General features: G+C 35.5%; 1 protein-coding gene across 5 annotated transcripts in view; it reads right to left on the minus strand.

Annotated features, from left to right (window-relative positions):
• DDHD1 (DDHD domain containing 1) overlaps positions 1-21,482 on the minus strand; it is an 83,210-nt gene that overhangs the window by 11,821 nt on the left and 49,907 nt on the right. For all 5 annotated transcript variants that reach the window (XM_032344257.1, XM_032344256.1, XM_032344255.1 and 2 more), the window contains 5 exons: positions 18,332-18,438; positions 10,037-10,299; positions 8,565-8,640; positions 3,595-3,744; positions 1,365-1,617 (listed from right to left, as the gene is read on the minus strand). In XM_032344257.1, coding sequence (XP_032200148.1) covers positions 1,365-1,617; positions 3,595-3,744; positions 8,565-8,640; positions 10,037-10,299; positions 18,332-18,438 — 849 coding nt within the window. The remainder of the gene's footprint in view (positions 1-1,364; positions 1,618-3,594; positions 3,745-8,564; positions 8,641-10,036; positions 10,300-18,331; positions 18,439-21,482) is intronic.

The following is a 21,482-nucleotide window of genomic DNA, read 5'->3' on the forward strand; positions in this document are numbered from 1 at the left end:
AAAAGCTATCATAAATAATCTGTATGACAAAGTGAAATATCAATGAAAAGCCTATTTATAGTGCCATCTTGTGGCATTTTATATTAAGAAAACCCAGAACCAACGGACTGATTCAAGTGGCACATAATTGAGCTCAAGCTCTACACCAACAAACACTGTGGCTGGTGATCATGTAAAGAGAAATTAAATAACCTGTTTTGCTCCCAGGATGGATGCAGTTTGAGAGACACGAATCAGAGAATGGATTGGCAGGGGCACCCTTAGAACTCACATATTCCCTCATTTTACAGATGAAGCAGACTATTAAAAATGATGTGACTATTTGTTATGCTCCACAAATAAGTGAAACCATATGATAATTGACACTCTCTGCTTGACTTATTTCACTCAGCATAACAAATAGCATGGAGGACATGGGGACTTAGAGTGGAGAAGGGAGTTGGGGGAAATTGGAAGGGGAGGTGAACCATGAGAGACTATGGACTCTGAAAAACAATCTGAGGGTTTTGAAGGGACGGGGGGTGGGAGGTTGGGGTACCAGGTGGTGGGTATTATAGAGGGCACGGATTGCATGGAGCACGGGGTGTGGTGCAAAAATAATGAATACTGTTATGCTGGGAAAAAAAAAAAAAAAAATGATGTGACTTGGGGAGCCTGGGTGGCTCAGTGGGTTAAAGCCTCTGACTTTGGCTCAGGTCATGATCTCAGGGTCCTGGGATCAAGCCCCACATCGGGCTCACTGCTCGGCAGAGAGCCTGCTTCCTCCTCTCTCTTTCTGCCTGCCTCTCTGCCTACTTGTGAACTCTGTCAAATAAATAAATAAAATCTTAAAAAAAAAAAAATGATGTGACTTGGGCGCCTGGGTGGCTCAGTTGGTTAAGCAATTGTCTTCGGCTCAGATCGTGATCCTGGAGGACTGGGATTCAGTCACCCATTGGGCTTCCAGCTACGGGGGGAGTCTGCTTCTCCCTCTGAACCTCTCCTCTCTCATGCTCTATCACTGTCTCTCTCTCAAATAAATAAATAAAATCTCTAAAAAAAATAAAAAATAAAAAAAATAACATGACTTACCCAAGATCTCACAGTAGGTGGCAGGGCCAAGATTAAAATGAGGGCCTTGATTCCCAGACCTTCTCTTGTTTCTCCAACTACCTCATAGTCTAAATTACAAGATCTGATTTAATTAAAGAAGCTTTAGGGCTTTTGGCTCACAATATGAACAGTGAGAGGGTAGTTATTTCTAAACACAGGGATTAAATATTGGATGTTTTATAATACATAGAATATCTTTAAGAACTCCAAATTTAATGCCTATCTAAGAAAGCACTTATATTTACTAATAAGAAATACTTAGGAGATATTACCTAATATACTTGCTTTGCCTATATTTGTTATAGATTCCCCATAGTGCCGGCGGGACAAGACTGGTGAGGTCACAGGGCTTGGTACTGTTGAAACGCCTTCATTCTCTGAAATTGAGGTAGGTTCTTTTGCTGGATGGAGAAAGCTTGGCTTCATATATTCATAAGGTAGAGGATTGGAAGTATTATACCAATGGATCTGAACAGGTGAAATGTTGCTGTAGTGTTTCAGTATTAACGGTTCTAATCTATAAGCCTTAAATTTAAAAAAATTCAAAGAAACACAACATTAAGGCACAATGTTTGGATTTTACTAAACTGTTTTTCTTCTATTGCATGCTCAGCAGACCTTAGGGAATTAAAATAAAAAACCCTGGTATTTCTAACATGCATTCCTATTTTTTACTGTTAATAATATGTAATTGGTCTAATTATATATCTTTAATGATGAGATTATTAAAAAACCAATTAGCACCGGTCTAAGCTAACAGTGCCCATTAATTTGTTTTTTAGAGAAACAGATTCATTTCATGATGTTCTGATATCATCTAACAATTAGATTTATTACCTCACCAACAAAGCTGAAGCAGTAAACTAGAACACAATAAATAGGTCAATCTATAATATAATCTTATAATCTATATATATATATAGATTTATATTTATCTATAATATGTGTCTATAAATCTATAAATATAATTTATAATATAATCTTAGGAGCTCTTAGTAAGCTCTAAATTTTCAAACAGATTAACATAATAACACAAAGTAGATGCTGATACAAGACCATTTGTCTAATATGAAGAAGGGATGATAGAGCAGAAAAGGCAATGAATGGATTTGGCCAATTAGAATTAGAATTCCCCAAGTTCACATTCTGGCCTCTGTTGTTTATTAACTGTGTAACACCCGCCAAGTTGTAAGGTCTCAGAGATAACTATTTCCTGAGCTCTAGGAAGGAGATTGACTTTTCCTGCCTCACAAGGATGTTGGGAAGAACAGATAATGTTTGTAAATACTGCCTAGCACAGTTCTAACATAAACTTTGTTAAAAAAACCTGTACTTTAAAAAATCACAGGAAAACTGTAAAATGAATAATAAAAATAACTTAAAATAATACAATGACTTTGGAGCACCCCTTTATAATATAACAAAGTTAAGATTATATCCAGAAAAGAGTATACAATGAAAACTCAGAGTTCCCCTATGAACTCAAGTTCATGTTCAAGTTATAAGGCAATGAGTAAAATGAATGTATATTAATGAAATACTTAATGTCTAGCTGGGGGTTTTCATATACGTTTTACTTAATACTAACAACCTTATGAGGTAAAATATTATCATCTGTATCCTACAGATAACGAAGAATCTCAGGAGACACTTGGGCAAGATTGTGCAGTCTGTATTTTAATGTAATACTAAGTTTCCAACTCAAGTAAAATTCATTTCATAAATATAGTGTTTTTGATTCTTTAACATATAGGACATTTTCTGAAACTCTTTTATTTAATCAATGCTATATTTACTTGGTACTAGCTAAAGATCTTTTAGAAGACAAAGCTATTTTTCTGAGAATGAATGCTATTTAAAATGGCTTGTTTTACATTTAGTTATACCTAGCTTTGTCCCCAAAAGGATTTAAGGAAGCATTTTTCTCACCTAAAAATCTTACTTGGTATTAAATGCTCTACCTGGATGCGAGATCACTGGAGTGTTTACATTAAAAAATTATTAACAGTACAAATATAACAGAGAAAAACCTCAAATTTTATAATCCCATCAGGCTAAAATAACTTCATTCCTTTATTCATGATTAACATAATATTCAAATATTTTCATTTTGGACCTACTACAGGTGACCTACTAGACACATTTCAATATTGAAGCATGCTTTAGAGAAAGAAGACCCTAGAGTGGGGTTTTAAAATTTATGCTTGTTGGGTTACTGGTATCACAACTGATAATGGCTTGACAGTCGAGAAGACTCCTATTCCAGGAACTAATTGTCCAGAGATAATATTTTTCATTATGCACTTACACTATAACACAAACAGATCATCTCTACCTAAATTAACCAAAACACAAACGTCTTAAAAATATGAATCTATGAAAATATAATCAGACAAATGAAATCATTTCTCATTAGTTCAGTTGTACCTTGCAATATTTCTTAGAGGGTCTTTTAAGAATGATTTAATATTGAGAGGAAAAACATCTACAACTGCAACTCACCACTGGATCTGTTGGATGAAAAATATTTAGTAACCGGTTACAAATTTCTCTGGGCAAAATATGGTCTTGACTTCCAGTGTTTCCTGGGCGGATGCCACGCAATGCCAAGAAAACTGCTAGTGGGGATCCCATGCAGAAGAAATTCTCAACCTAAAATGACAGTTATCTTAAATTTTAAAGCCGGTGAAGGGTTTTTCAGCAGAATTTGGGCACAACATAATACATGGTAAAAATGTGAATAATAAAATTATCTTCAAATATAAGTCTTCTTTTCATGAGCTTGGTTCAGATGGTATCTGCAATTATTTAATTATATGCCAACTATTAATTATTCTAAAAATCTATTTTCAGAAGCAACCTTCATTTTCCTTAACTCAAATAGAAAACAATGAATGAGAAGGAGAAGGAAGACCTTCACCTTCTTAGCTTCACTGAGCTATTGCTTTGTGGTAATATTCTAGGTTCTGTGAAGTCTATGGAGACCACTGTGTAGAGCTTCTGTGCTCAGAGTTTACAACCCTGTGCAGGAGGCAGAAAAAACAAATGAAGAGTGGGAAAGATTGCTCTAAGAGAGTAAAGAAAGGAATAATTCCAATTCTGAGGGTGTTTATACAGGAAGAAGCATTTTATCCTCCACATTGTATGAAGTTTTCTTTCCTTTTAATTGCAGTGTAATGAACAGTCTTTATTAGTTTCAGGTTTATAGTATAGTGATTCAGCAACTCTCAACATTACTCAGAGCTTGTTTCAGTAAGTGTCCTCTTAATCCCCTTCACCTAGTTCACCCATCACCCCCTGCCCCCACCTCTCCTCTGGCAACTACCAATTAGTTCTCTGTATTTAAGAGTCTATTTGTCTTTTTGTCAATTTGTTTTGTTGAATTCCACAAATGAGTGAAATCATAATGGTATCGGTCTTTCTCTGACTGACTTATTTCACACAGCATTATATCCACTAGATCCATTCATGTTGCTGTAAAAGGCAATATTTCATTCTTTTTTATGGCTAATATTCCATGGTGTGTGCGTGTGTATATCTATCTATATATCTGTATATATATCTATATGCATATAGATATATATATATCACATCTTCATCCATTCATCTATTGATGGACATTCACGTTTCTTCCATTATTTGGTTATTGTAAATAATGCTGCAGTAAACATAGCGCTGAATATCTTTTCAAATTAGTGTTTCTGTATTCTTTGGGTTTGCACCCAGTAGTGGAATTTGGATTGTACGGTAATTCTATTTTTAATGTTTTGAGGAACCTCCATACTGTCTTCCATACTGGCTGCACCAGTTTGCATTCCTACCAACAGTCCATGATGGTTCCTTTTTCTCCATATCCTTACCCACACTTGCTGTTTCGAATGTTGTTAATTTTAGCCTTTCTGACAGGTGTGAATGGTATCTCATTGAGGTTTTGATTTGCATTTCCCGGGTGGGGAGTGATGTGGGGAGTGATGTGGTAATTTTTCATGTGTCTGTGGGCAATCTGTATGTCTTCTTTGGAGAAATGTCTGTTCATGTCTTCTACAGAGGAGGAAGCATTTGCCTTGGCGATAAAAGGTAAAAAGGATTTCTACATTTGGAGCTGATCATTGGGGCCAGAAGGGACATTTGAGATTGACAGAATCACTGTGAACTAAAGCAGAGGCAGGAGAAAACCTGGCTCAATTTAGAAAATAGAAATAGTTGGACAGAGTTGAAAAATTGCATGTCAGGAAAATGTAACTTGGAATGAGAATGTATGGAACCTTGACTATCTGACTAAATAAAGCAGGGCTTAATTGATTTTGTAGGTAGTAAAGAAGAACAGGATTTAGGAGGTTAGTAAACCTGGTAGTAGTGTGTGGACGAACGGGAAAACAGAGTCTGATGACTCAGAGACGAGTTAGGAAACTACTCCAAGTGCTTAGGCAAAAGATAATTTGAACTGGCCAGGACAAGATGTTCCATTCAGAAATGGAAATGGGAGGGGAGAGGGTATAATCGACATGACTGAATGGAGATGGGGATGAGGAATGGGTCAGAGGCAAGTTACAAGCTTTGGGTCTGGCTGACTGGGAAGACAGTGGTTCCATTTACTATAACAGGAGACTCTAGGTAGTCTTGTTTTTGTTCATATTAAGCCTGAAGTATCTGTAACATATCTAATGGGCTGAAGTTTTAGGGTAAGAAAAATGTAGAGTTGGATATGTCTTCTCCCAAGTCTAGGTGTCACCATTACAGAAGTGACATGTAAAGCCAGAGAAGGGGTAAGATGGCTTAGGAACTGCACAGAGTAAGAGAGGGCTTTAGCTGGAAATAGGAGCAATGTCTACATTTGATTAGCAGGAGAAGGAGACTACAAAAGGGAGAGTGAAAAGAAAAGGAGAACCAGGATAATGCAGTATACATGGAAGCCATGGGAGAGGGCTTCTAGAAAACTAGTGTAGTCAGCAGCATTGGATTATATACAGAATGTGACACCTCTTCCTCCTAAAGTCACCCTATATCTCTCATATGTCCCATTACCCTGATGCATGACACTCCCAATTCTCTCCTTCCCAACATCAAAGAAGTTATTCTAACAGACTCTAACACTGCTCCCCATGGCCTCCAATCTGGACTGCACTGTAACTATACTGTAACTAACTTGTTCCTGGCACCAATTTCATGTACCTTTAATCTCCCCCCACCACACTGCATCTGAAGTGATTCCTCTTTTTTTCCCAAATGAATCAATATTTATTTTGAAAATGGTACCTTTATGTTAAAGAATGTATGAGAAAGTTTTTGTTTTTCAAGGACTGGGTAACATCAACATGTCTGAGGGCTGAAGAAAATTAACTTGTCAATTAAAATTATAGGAAAAAGCATTTGAAATAGTGACACAGATGAAAACATTAATTTTGAAAGGATTAAGATAATTAAGAAAGGATAAAGATAAGAAAACAGTTGAGATAGAAGCTATGTAAATCCTTTCTTTTTTCTCTTATTCTCTCTCTCTCTTTGTAAATCCTTCTGCTATTTGATAGACACATATACATACATACATAGCCTAGCAAAATGCTTTATCCTTTGGTCAGGCGTTTCATAAATGTTTGTTAAATTGCTAAATCCCTGGAATTAATAACTTTTCTTTATGATTGGTATGCAGGTCACAGACAAACATACCAAGTAATTATTCTAGGGGTAATGACTGCCTTAGTGAGCGCTACATCCATCAAAGAACTTCAAAGGTGAAAAAGAGCTTCAGACATCTAGTCTAACCTCCGTGTCCATAGAGGAGCAAACAGATGAATTTGAGATTTTAAATGGATTTGGCTGACATTACATAACCAGTTAGCAGCAAAGCTTCATGATCAGAAACAAAGTTTCCCACTCTCCAGACCAGTATTTTTCAAGTTTAAGTTCAGTGGTCACCTATAACAATTTTAACACCTGTCTTCTCAAAGTAAATCCATCTATTCTGTTCCTGTTAGATCTCTGGAGTCCTAAATATTTGCCAGTTCATCAGATATTCTTTTTTAAATTTCAGATTTCTGTATTTTCTCCTCTATGAGTAATTAAATAACAATTAAAAATCCATATTACTAGATGACATGACTATGTTTTAGAAGAATACACGGTTAGTGTATAAGTTCTACAAATACGGTATTAAATTTCGAGAACCATTATATACTTGGTGGATCATACTCAACTCTCCAGTAAAAAACCCAGGACTTGAAATACAAGAATTAACTTTTTCTATTAAATCAATTCTACATATTTAACACATTGATCATATAATAATGGTGGTAGAGATGGAACTCAAATTCCAGGTGATGAGTCCAAAGACCATGCTCATACGATTTTTAAATATAATTTTACCATGTGGCTTTTAAATGTGTTAAGTTTAAAAAGAAAATATTGTAAGTCATAGAGACATGCTCAGTAAGAAAATTCTTACTGCTTTAAAAAAAAATGTCTACATCATTTCACTTAACCTGGATACTAAGTTCCTGTAATAAAGAGATTTCAATATAATACACTATCCCTGGGTATATATTCAAAAGCAAATGAATATTAGGGAGGTTATGCTATGCTCCATTTAACATTGCAAACAAGTTCTCTGTTATTCAGTTATAGACTGTGTCCTTTCCAACAGTCAGGTCAATGTCCACATCTCTTGTCATTCTTTATTCTTCTAAACCACTGCTTTCAACAGCTCCATTCTGAAGCTCAAGAACCCTGAGAAGTTCCCCACTGTCCAGTGAAATATAAGTTCTTCATTTCTGGCTTTTCCTGTATCCCACAGCCCACTGCCTGATCTTATGCATTCTAGCTAAACTGTTTTGCCTGCCCCAAACTAACCACATACACTCCCATCTTGTGTTTTTGTCATACATTGCTCATTGAGTGAAATGCCAGTTCTCCAGCCCTAAAATCGCCACTGATTATACTTCTGCTTATTTTTCTTATCAGTCACAACTAGCTGGTTACTAAGGTTTATTAATTTTAAATACTAAATATTTCCCAAATCTCTTTCTCTTTTCACTATTTGAGATTATCTCATGTTTCATGAGGTACTATGAGGTCATACTCGGCCACACCTTTGTTATGCCGTTTCTTTTACACAGAATAGCAATTCTCCTTTCCTCCACTCGGCAAGATGCAATTTACTGAGATCAAGTACAAATGTCATTCCTCTGCAAACCTTTCTGGGCAAAATTAAAACCCCTCTCTCGTGTATGTATTGTTCTATACACTGCTAATAGTACCAGTAACACTGTGTTACAGATCCTGAGGGCTGAGAACATTCTTGTCCATTCTTTTCCTTGTAGAACCCCCAATTAGCAATGTCTAACCACTGTATGTGCTCAATATATACTCATTTGAAAGAAAAATTCAGATCTCACTTGAATGCTAATATCATGCTTCAAATGATGTTTGAAAAGAAACTGAGATAAATAATGAAAATCTCATCTCTCTTTCCCTACCTTAAATTTTAAGGCAGGTGTTTGTGTCATGGATGATGCCTTCAATCCATGTAGCCGTTCTTCTATTTCTCTCAGCCTAGAAAGCAGTATGAGATTATGAATGCATATTTATACTTATAATTTCATAAATATTAGATGCTCACTAGTTCACTCAAGAAAATGATGGCCCATTTTCCAGTTCCTCACATTAATCCCTATTGACAGTATTTAATAAATGCACCTGCTGTAGTCTATAAATGGTTATAAAATGATTAGTAAAACTAGTCCTACTCTTCATAATAGCTGCTGTTAGTAGCTTTTTGGGAAGATCCTTCAGAAAACCGCGAGACAAATACAAGCATATATACATCTTAAAAAAAAAAAACCAACCACACTGAATGCTCATACCATATACACTATTCTATGTCTTTTTTTCTACATTTAATAATGAATCTTGGAGGTCTTTTCATTTCATTGCCTCCTGATCTACTTCAATCTTTGTAACAGCTGTGTAATTGTCCTTCAAACAAATCAACCACAGTTTATTAATACTCTGCTGATGAACATTTGGGTTATTTTAATTTTTCCCCATTATAATGTTCTATATCTACTTACATTTAATAAAGAACAGAACTAAATTTTTTTTTTGAAGGTGCAGTTCACTTTCTAAACTTTTTTTTTTTTTTACTGGATTTTTAAAAAAATCTCAAATGCTGCTCTGGGTTTGCTTATATTTTCTTTCAAAACTATCAATTATTTTGATACTACAAAATTTACATATCTAGCCTATGGTACTTAATAATATTCTAAATGAAATCCTTAGACAACTTCTATAAGACTAAAACAAATCCAAGGCTTCTGGAATAAAAGTTTTAGTCAACTAAATTGTTTGTTTTTATATGATGCTAATTATCAAAATCAGTGGCTTTTCACTGCTCCACTAGAATTGATGAGATGCATTAAGAGGACAAAGAAGAGCAGAGCATGTAACTATAGAAGAAGACAGGAATGAGTTAAAGAATTATAAGATAGTATCAGGAAGGCCACAAGTGATCAAGTAACTGTAAATCTGTGAAAAAAGTTATTTGTCAAGGAAAAAACTGTTTTTAAAATTATTTTCAGAATAATAAGACAAAGGTCCATCTCTAAGATTTGTAAGAACTACAAAGGATTATAAACTGGTAAACACTTTTGATAAGGATTCTGTGTGGTGACTCAGCTTGGAATAAGTTTTAGATTTCACTCCTAATAAACTGTGAAGAAGAGAAGGAAGGAAAAAGTAGATGGTGACCAAACAACTTATTTTGTGCTACTGGAACACACATGAATTAACATGAAAATTAACAAAACTAGCTTGTCAGGCGTGTTCTCTAATAATCTTTGCACTCCGAATAATACATTTTTCTTTATCATGAAAATCTTACAGTGCTCACATAAGAAGTCCACTAATTTCCCAAAGACTTAAAATGCTTTGCAGAGACTAGGTATTTTACCGTCGTTTTGTTATATAGAGTTCATCCAGCAGATGTCGCTCTTCATAGCTCATCCACCGTTCATCTGGCAACTCTTCTTCCTTCTGCAGCAACTGTTCATAGAGCCGAACCGGATTCCAGCCAGTCATTATGTCATAAGTGATTACACATCCCAAAGAATGTGACACTATTGAGACTTTACCCCCTTTTTCTTCAAAGTCTGGATTCCGAGAACAGAAAAGGGAATATAATCGATTCAGCTCTTGCTGAAGGCCTTTAACTAGCTGTTTGAAATAAGAAAACATTATCATATTAGAGTAGTCACTGACTTTGCTGTAGACTTTATCTCTAAACTCAAGTATATTATGAAAGAAAAACAGACATTACTAACCAAATATGTCTAGCTCATTAAAATTAATTCAGGTGCTTCAAACTTTGCAGAAAATGAAGAAAAGTATGCATAATGCGTACTCCATCTCATCACTAAAGAATAAAGGCAGATATACCCACCTGGAACTTTTCACAGTCCTTATACCAACTATATGAACCAGCAGTTTCATAGATTTTTTTTTTTTAATATTTAATTTATTTTTTATTTTTTTTTTATTTCCAGCATAACAGTATTCATTATTTTTGCACCACACCCCGTGCTCCATGCAATCCGTGCCCTCTATAATACCCACCACCTGGTACCCCAACCTCCCACCCCCCGTCCCTTCAAAACCCTCAGATTGTTTTTCAGAGTCCATAGTCTCTCATGGTTCACCTCCCCTTCCAATTTCCCCCAACTCCCTTCTCCACTCTAAGTCCCCATGTTCTCCATGCTATTTGTTATGCTCCACAAATAAGTGAAACCATATAATTGACTCTCTCTGCTTGACTTATTTCACTCAGCATAATCTCTTCCAGTCCCGTCCATGTTGCTACAAAAGTTTCATAGATTAAAAAAAGTTCCATGCAGATTCCCATATGTTTTCCAAAGAGACCCTTCAAATTTTTTCTTCATTGCAACCTACTCATATGCTACTCTAAATTTTTACACCTTGTAGTTTTAAGCTATAGTGAATTTTAGATAAAGAATTTATCTGAGTTTATGCCAATAGATGTGCCAACATACATACTATTTCATTATGCATTTAGGTAAGAGTAATGTAAAGGCCATCGTATGATTGAAAAAAAAGCTAATGTTGATCTACTTGATATTCCAACATTCCTATTAAGTTGGCAGTATGGATATGAGTAAAAAGTTATTTTATGTGGCTGCTAAGCAGGGCTTAAGGCGTAAGGTGGGAAGTATCTTAGTCATTTTTCTTTGTAAAATTGCTTCCTTTGAAATTTAGCTTTAACAAATATTAACTGAAATATTCCATAAGGTCAGAAAAATGTTTGTTACCCAACCCATACTGGGCCCTGACCTGAGTTTTAAGGCAGTCCTCGCCTCTTCTTCTCATTGCTTACTACTATTTGAGTATAAATTTCCTGCTTGATATTAACTGAATTCCTCATTTCAAGATTTCTTAATATGCCTACATACAATTATGTGTTACTTCTATTTTTGGTCTTGTTATTCTATCTCAACAGTTAACTAGGCTCCACTAGATTTTACTGAACATTTCTACCTCTGACATTAACTGAAAATCATCTGAGCATCCATGCTTGGCAGGATTAGCAGTGACATGAACGAAGGCAAGGTGCTCTCTCATGATTGCTGGCATCACAGACTCTACAATGCAATACGGAGGTCTGCTTAAAGCTACTGAAAGCTCGTGTTGGGTCTGATGACCTATTCATCCAATGAAGAGGAGGATAGGAAGAGCTGCTAGCATGTGGAAGGGTGATAAGCTGCCCTTTTTCTAGGGATAAATGGAAATGTTTTCTTTAATTGGACATTTCAATTTTTTTCTTGGGAAAAGCCAACTCAAACTTTCAAAGTGCATCAGAATCACATGGAGGGCTTATGAAGGACAGATTGCTAGGCTCCAATCCAGACTGTCTGATTCAGCAGTTCTGTGTACCGCATTTTAGGAACTACTATACTACCTTAGTGGCAAATGCATATAAAAACCTTCTAAGACATGGGTTGTAGATAATTACAGTCAATATAGTTTAAAAGAGTATGCACCATGATATGAATATTATAGGGCTCTGTTCAAAGGGAGCTATAGTGTAGTGCTTTGGACTTAGCTTTGAGAAGAATATCAGGAAACCCTTAAAATTTATAATTTTCTTGATTTATGCAAAAGGTATCGAATCTTTTGTTTTAAAATACCACCCTCCCCATCAAAATTTAAAAATTAATGAAAGGGGAAAGATCTACCAGCATCTCTACCAGTGATTAACCTATCTTATATAAAAAATTTTTAAAGCATTTCTCACTATATCCAATACTTCAGTAATCATATATGGATAACAAAACAAGGATAAATATCCAAGACAGAGAAAGTCCATTTGATGTTAAAATAATTTCACCATGGAATGAATACACAGAACGCACAGTTTCTGAAGAGCTGATGCTTTCATTTAATAATTGTATACTTGAATAGAAGTGGTCTTCATGTTTCCTTATTGGAACATATCTAGATTTCGTAGCATTTTTAATCTTTGCTCATAGCTTACATATACAGGAATGTTTGTGTTCCAAAACATTATGATCTTGAAAGCCAAGTTTAAACAGTTGTATACAACCTTAGGATGGATAAACCATCCAGTCAGCAGCAAAAGGAGAACTCTACCTCTATTTTGTGTCCATAAAGTCAACATTATTTAGGGTTTTTTCTCCTTCTCTTCAATGATCCAATTTTATATATATATATATATATTCCCCAATTATATTCTTCCAGCTATGATCCCTTTGTGACCAAGTATATTCTTTTGATATATATGAACCACGATTAATGATATACCCTGTGATATTAATTTATTAATTCTACAATATTATCTAATCAACCTCTTACATGGTAGGTAACTGACAGGTTTTCAGAAGCTTAAGTTTTTAATTTTCATAGCTGCTTAGAAGTTAAAATTTATGAAGAAAATCAACTGAAAAGGAAAAAGTCAGCAGTTTCAAGAGAGAATCCAAACTGACAAAGTATGGCTAAATAATATAATTAGTCCTTTGTCCTTCTCTCTGCTTTAGGAAATTTTAATGAGAAAAGGTAATTTACAGAGTTTTAGTCATATGCAGCAGTTGAATGATTTTCAAGTAAAAATAACAAGAGATGGCCATGACCATTCTCTTTAAGATTATTGTTAAAAGTCATTGAAAAGAGAGTTCAGATGTACAAGATATATAGCTCTCTCTGGTCTTTTCATGTTACTTTATTTAGGGTTAAAAGTCAGGGCCGAAGACTCTCTGATGAGGTCTCTGTAGTCTGGATTAGTTTCCTTTTTTTTAAAAAGGACTTTCCTTGGAAAGTATGACCCGAGAAACACTAAAAGTTTTCCCTTAACTATGGCTTTTTAATGATTATTGGTGTAATCACTAATTAGGGTCCTCCCATGGGCATTTCACAATCTCCAGTGAAAGGGGAACTAAGAGATGATCTAATTAAACTGCTGTGAAGGCAGGAGTCTCTTCATTGGCATCCTGGTAAGTTGCTCAGCATCTACCCCAGTGAGCATCTCCACTCTAAGGTGGACACTTCCAGTTTTTGCAAATTTTTTCCAGTTTATTATGATATAATTGACACATAACATTGTGTAAGTTTAAGGTGCACAACATAACGATTTGATATATGTATAAATTTTGAAATGATCACTGCAAATAAGTTTAGTTAAAATACATCACATTATTTACAATTTTTTTCCCTTGAGACATTTCTATTTTTTTTTAAGGCAGCTTTAGTTACTTACAAAGTTCTTCATTAGTAAACAAACATGTTCCTTTCCATATTTTCTATCACTGATCCTTATTCACTTCCTAGAGTTAACAGAATAAGTCTATTCCTTTTTTTTCTTAAATGGGAGCCCTTGAAATACATAAAGACAGATAATTAATCACAACTGGAGAATCTAAGGATGAGGAATTGTACTGGGAACTTTATATACATTATATCTTTAATCCTCATGACAACTTTATCAGTAGGTATGTTGTGTTCATTTTGTAAGCAAGAAAGCTGAGAAAGTGAGAAATTTGGTCTCAGGTCACACAGCTAGGTAAGTGACAGGTTTTGAATGGCATCTATTTTAACTGAGAAGACGGAAAAAAAGACTCTTTCCTATGCCTCTTGAGTAAACTAAGTAAGGTTCATTCACCGGGCATGATATAATTCTCTAAAAAACTCCTGATTGCTGTTATTTATCACTACTTCCTTAGGGAAACATATACAGTTTAAAAAACAATTTAGTCTAGGGGCGCCTTGGTGGCTCAGATGGTTGGGCATCTGCCTTTGGCTCAGGTCATGATCTCAGGGTCCTGGGATCCAGCCCCACATCAAGCTCCCTGCTCAGTGGAGAGCCCGTTTCTCCCTCTCCCCTTGCTTGTGCTCTCTCTGTCAAATAAATAAAATCTTTAAAAAGAAAAAAAAATAATTTAATCTAGAATACTAGCTAACATCAACCTTGTGCTTAAGTGGCTTGATTTGAAGAATCAGCTTTCCTTTCTTAACATTAAGAACAACTTTTTGCTTCTCACTAAGTTTTCTTTTGTTTCTTCACAATATTTTCCTGATGGTATCACCTGGGGAACTGTTAAAAAACACAAATTCACAGGTTCTACCTCAGACCCATTGAATCAGAATCTCCGGGGAGGAGACCTTGGAAACCATTTTTTTCATTCCTTTTCTTAACCTTTTACCTGGAAATAATTTCTAATTAATAAAATGTTGCAAAAAACCCAAACAAAAAAACACAACTCCTCAAAGATCATCCACATATCCTTTATCAAAGGTTTATCCATTGTTAGCATTTTACCCTGTTTATCATTCCTTCTGTTTCTGTAGCACACACACCACCCATGTACATTTTTTTTGTGAACCATTTGAGGATATATTACATACATCATCGTCCTTTATCCCCTAAATACTCCAGTATATACTCCCTAAGAGTAGGAATATTCTTTTCCATACTAATAGTGTAGTAATCGACTTCATAAATTTACTTTGACATAACATTTCATCTATTCTGATCTACCATCCACCTTTTGTCAGATGATTTAATATCCTTGGTAGCACTTCCCCCCATCCAGGACAAGTTATGGTCTAAGATGAGATGTATTGAGCTATTGTATCTCTTTAGCCTTTAATCTGGCACATTCTCCACAGCCATTCTTCATCTTTCACAATATTTACATTTTAAAAGAACATAGTCCCATTCTGACTTTATTTGAACTTCCTCATTCTATGTTTGCTTGATGGTTCCTAATGACTGGAGTACTGCATAAATGATGTTATATCCTCTGAGTGTCCCTCTTAACACCCAGTAAAGGTGCTGTCTAATTTCTCCACTCTATGCCTGTTCCTTAACTAATACGGAGTGAGGATATACCTTAAGACTATGCAAATATCTTGTTCCTCATCAAAATAAGGCCCTCAATGAAGCATCCATTGACGAATCTTTCCCAAGCCTCTTTACCTTATCTTACCACGACAGCTGCAAAATGAGGATTTTCCTCTAGCATTCCTCCCACATTTTTCAGAAACCCCGCTGCATTTGTGGTGGGCACAGTAGCTTTCTCCCCCATTGTTTATCTATGTGTAATTGATTCAGATTATGAATTTTTCAGTGATTTTATAACTCCTTATATTATCCTTATTATAATTCTATATTAAAACAACTACTACTAATTCCTTATAAGTAATAATAATTACTTGATTATTTTGGTGCTCAAATTGTTCCAGCTTTGGCCAGTGGGATCTGCTTCTTTAATTTGGCTCCTATGGCCCTGTGACCCGCCCCATCATTCTTCCAAGCATTTTCCTACTTTATGTCATGACAAGTTGGTTCCAGCTTTGATCTGTACCTATCCTACTCCAGGCCTGGAATCAGCCATTTTCTCAAGGAAACCTAGTTCTTCTTAGAAGGTAACAGTAGTACAGGAGACAAAGATCCGGGTGCTAGGTGTGCTCATTAAATTGAGGTATCCTTGCTTCTTGGCCCTTTTAATGCACACAGGTGGGAAATATATGCATGCATATATACACATATACATTTAATATATAGCTATCTATACACACATATTTTCAAAATCATGAATTCATATTTATGAGACCTTTAATTCCAATAACCCCCTTGAGACTGTTTTTCTGGCCTGTATTTTTAATGAGTACTCCAAGTAATTGTTCTAGTTAAGGATGTCTGGGTAATGTTGCTCAAGAATGATGACAGATCTCAGCCACAAGTTCTCTGGTGCTTTTCCACAAAATTCAACTGGATTAAAAGGCAAACTAATTTAAAATGCTTGGTGTTCTTCGGGCACCTGGGTGGCTTAGTCGGTTAAGTGTCTGACTTCAGCCCAGGTCACGATCTCAGGGTCCTGGGATGGCTGCATTAGGCTCCCTGCTCAGTGGGGAGCTGGGGAACCTCCTTCTCCCTCTCCCTCTGTGTCCTAACCACCGTACATGTGGGCTCGCTCTCTCAAATAAATGAATAAAATCTTAAAAAAAAAACAACAAACCACTCTGGGTGTTCTCTGTTTCATTTATCTTAGCGATCAGTTTCTTCTTTCTACTGAATATCTGTTTTATTCAATTCCATTCTGAAGATAATTATTTTTGGAGATAAAAGAGTAAAATAGAAAGTGACTACTTTCTCAGTCATCACTAGCCAATGGTCAGAGCTTTGAGTCTGATACTCTTCTCTTTCTAGTTTTTCTGGTTATTAATGTCAACTTAAAACTTTTTTTAAAAAGCTCTTAATATTAGTTTTGGGGGACAGGCCTCAGAACATTTTACCCTTAAACATTCAGGATACCTTCTTAGGAAACATACCAACCATATACCTGTGTGTGTGTGTGTGTGTGTATAAGGTATACTTCTGCTTTATGAGGGTGTGTGTGTATATGTTATATGCTCTCAGCCATTCTCTTTTTTTTTCCCCTTACTGGTTTCACCTGAAATACCATAGTTCAATTTCCTAACCTTAAGGGCCAACAATGGGTATGAACATATCCAACAACAGATACAAACATGTAAATTAACAGTATTTTACTTCATGAACCACGCTTTCCTTGTTGGGTTAGAATGAGGTCCTGTATAGTTTCTTTTTACTGTTTATTATACTTTCTTTTACTGCTATCAAGCAGATCACGGCAGACTTTGCCCCAGACTGGGACATGACAATGAGGGGATATAGAAAAAGGAATGGTGAAAAATCCTGAGGGGATGGCAGCCCAAAGAGAAGGCAGTTCTGTGGCACTTAACCTAAGATATTTTTGTAGATATACAAGGGATATCATGAGTCAAGTCAGGGATGACTTGGAACAAAAAAATCAGAAATAAACTGGCATGGAGAAGTGCAAAGCAGCTAGCTCTACTGGTAACTACTCCCTCACCAGTTTCTTCATCTTTTGAATAAGAATACTCATTATACCTATTTCATAGGGTTTTTATGAGCATTAGGCAAGCTAACACATGCTAGGTAATTAACAAGGTTATTCCTATGAAACAGAATTTTTTTTCTCTTACCAATAAAGTGACAAAATGTATTCAGTGGAGAGTCCCTCATCCCTCTGAATAAATTTTTACTCTTACCCCAGGGTTATTTTTGTGATACATCAGCAACATTACTATTTAAGAACAAATTTACTACAGAAATGACACAATAAAAGCAAATCTATTACAAACAAAAAACATGAAGGAAATTTAAGTGTCTAAAACTTTTTCATGAGGACAATAATTACAGTCATAATTAATAAGATTTATGAAAACTGGTATTTTTCGAAGAGCTGTTTTCTTTTTTAAAAGATTTTATTTATTTATTTGACAGAGAGAGAAAGCACAAGCAGGGGGAGCAGCAGAGGGAGAGGGAGAAGCAGGCTCCCCGTGGAGCAGGGAGCCCAATGTGGGGTTCGATCCAAAGACGCTGGGATCATGATCTGAGCCGAAGGCAGACACTTAAATGACTGGGCCACCCAGGCACCCCCAAAGAGCTGTTTTCTAACTAATCTCTGACTTCCAAGATTATCCATTTTATTAAGGGTTTCCCAATGTGTAGTTTGTAGATAATCAAATTTACAATTAAATGCAGGCTATTTAAAAGTTAATGGATTCCTGTAAATTCTCATTTGCTTATATCAAAAAAGCACATAAAAATGTAAAATTCAGGACACATATCACTCTAAAAAATAACCAACAGTAACAAGATAATCATGATACTTACTTCATCTCTATAAAGTGGGCTAGTATAATACATTATGTCCATTGCACTACTGTTCAGCATATCCCTTAAACCTCGTACTTTGTCAGGAGTAATGGAATCAACAGTGTCTACAAATTAAAAAAAAAAAAATTAAACTTACAGAAGATCTTTGCTTAAGCTCATGTTTAAAAATTCAAGAGTGGCTTTGACTCTAATGAACCTTCCCTTCTTGCAAAATGCTAAAAAAAACAAAAACAAAAACAAAAACAAAAACAAAAACAGAAGACTAAAGGGGACACAGGAAGAAAAGGAACATTAAGGATGAAAGCCATTATGAAATCTATAAAGATTTACTAATTTTTCTTATGTACTAGCTTTTGCATGACATTTAGGGGTACCCAGAGCAAAAGCAGGCCATCTCTGTTCTTGGAACAAGTGTTAAGGGACACAACCTCACTCTTCCTGTACCTCTTTTTCTGTTTCCTTTCTCTTCTTTGGCCTCTGTACCTTAGGCCTGGCAATACCCATGTGGAATGCTCACCGCCACTGGTAGCAAACCAGCAACAAATTAAAAAGCTTCCCTATGCTTTACATACACCTCTCTTTAGTGAACCCAAGGTCCTACAGGCAAAAGCTGCAAAATTATAAATACACACAAAGGCAGATCAGTAAAGGTCCTCTACAGTAAACAAGGTCAAGTTGGTATAAATTGCTTTTGAAAAAAGAAAGTCATGTACACTGCACTGCAAACAATTTAGTATTCATGAATTAGAGCTAACCCGTGGAAATTCTATCTTGGGAAGCTTGTTCTCTGAAATGCCTAATGAAATGATCTGAGATAGAGGAAACTTTGCATTTCCCACAGAAAGACAAAGAAGCCCTATACTTGGATGAACATCATAAAATGAAAGCACATTTAGGCAGGAGAAGGATTGTATTTTTAGTCTAGTGCAGCTTCTTTCATCTTCCAGTTTTTCACTGTATCAGTTTGTTTTTACTTATTCCCTACTTTAATACAATCTAATAATGACTGGAATAATGACAATCTAATAATGACAATGATTCAAGCAGAAGCTAGAAGTCCTCTCAATGATGGAAAGGATATGGGTAGCACAACCCATTTTTAAATTGTAAAAGTGAAAGACGTGAATACCATTCTGATATGAAAAGTTTCAGTGCATTTTAATGCATTTCCCAAAAAAAAAAGCTTTCACTGTGAAAACACATACATATAAAGAAATTTTATACGTGCATCTGAGAGAACAAGTTATAAATGGGAAAACATATTTCTGCCATCTAGCGTAAGAATACCGCCAGTATCTCTGAAATTCACAGTATATCCCCCTAAATGATCATACGCCTCTCCCTAAGTAACCATCAATAAGAAGCTGGAGCTACACTCTTGCTTTACAGATTTATAAATCTACTACAGGTTCATTAATATTAATAACTTTAGCCAATTCTATAGCATTTTACTATGTGACAGAGCCTAAATATTTTATTTCATTTTGTCTGTTTCTGAACACTATGTAAATTGAACTATTTCACTCCCGATAGTGTGCCTTTGAGATTCACTGATGTTGACCCATATAGCTGTAATCCACTCATTTTCACAGCTGTTTAGTATTTCACACATGTCTAACAATGTACCCATTTTCCTTTGAAAAAAAGTTGGGTTGCTTTTAGTTTTTTGCTAATATAAATTATGCTAATAACTATCGCACATGTCTCCTGGTACACATGTATAGGAGTTTCTCTAAGGTATATACATCTAGGAATGAAACTGCTGTGTCATAGGGCATGTGCACACTCAACTTTATAAGAATATAACAAACTATCTTCCAAAGCGATTGTACCAATTCACACTCCCACCAGTAGTCAACGAGAACTGTCAATGCTATACATCCTCACTAATATTTGGTATTGTCACTTTCTTAAATTTTTGCCTGAAGGCTGAAAGATATTTCATTGTGTTTTTAACTTGCATCTCCTTGATTACTAGGAGAGATGTACATTTTATATTACATGAAAATATATAATTAAAAATATATATCACAAAACACACACTCATATATTGGGGTGCCTGGGTGGCTCAGTGGGCTGAGCCTCTGCCTTCAGCTTGGGTTGTGATCCCAGGGTCCTGGGATCAAGCCCTGCATCCGGCTCTCTGCTCGGCGGGGAGCCTGCTTCCATTCCTCTCTCTCTGCCTGCCTCTCTGCCTACTTGTGATCTCTGTCAAATAAATAAATAAAATCTTAAAACACACACACACACATATATATACATTTATGTGTATGTACGTGTTTGCCTATCTATCTCCATTTAAGTTTCCTGTTCTTTATTCTGGATATTAAAGCTTTGGTGGTTATATCTGTTGTTCTGTTGCAACATCTTCTCTGTTGGTGGCTTGTCTTTCATTTTTTATGTTGTTTATTGAGGAAAAAAGAAATTCTTAATTTCAATCTCATTAGACTTACCAATGTTACTTTATAGTTGTGTTTTTGTGCCATATTTTTTTTTTTCTAATATGTTTTAAAGTTCTGGCCTATGCGTTTGATCTTCTGGAATGTGACGTATGAATCATGTTCACTCCCCTCCCCCTACAGTAAGTGGTTATCAAGCACCATTTATGGGCCAGGCCATCCTTTCACCTCAGACTGTAATGTCGGCTTTGTCATACATCAGGTTTCCAAACTAAGCACAGATCTGTTTGAGGGGTCCTACTCTGGTGCACAGCTCTCTTTGCCTATCCTCATGCCAATCTAAATTGTCTTATATATTAAAAATTTAAAAATAGTCCAGTTATCTACCAGGACATGACACCCTCTCCACCCTCCTGTTCTGTATCTTGGCTATTTTGGGGCCTCTGATCTTTCTATAATAATTCTGGGATCAGCTTGTTAAGTTTTATGAAACTCTATTGGGATTTTGATTGGAATTGCATGGAATCTATAGATCAGTTTGGGAGAATTAATATCTCTAGATATTGAACCATCTAATTTACAAAAATGAAATTTCTATGTATTTAAAAGTTATATTGAATATCTTTTTTAAAATTTTAATATAAATATATTTTATTAGATTTCTAGGTACCTTTTATTTTTATGCTATTCTGAATAGTTTGTGCTGGCATACAGAAATGTAGTTATTTTTGCATATAGATATTTTATTT

Source organism: Mustela erminea, chromosome 5 (assembly GCF_009829155.1).
Source record: "Mustela erminea isolate mMusErm1 chromosome 5, mMusErm1.Pri, whole genome shotgun sequence".
NCBI classification, from domain to species: domain Eukaryota; kingdom Metazoa; phylum Chordata; class Mammalia; order Carnivora; family Mustelidae; genus Mustela; species Mustela erminea.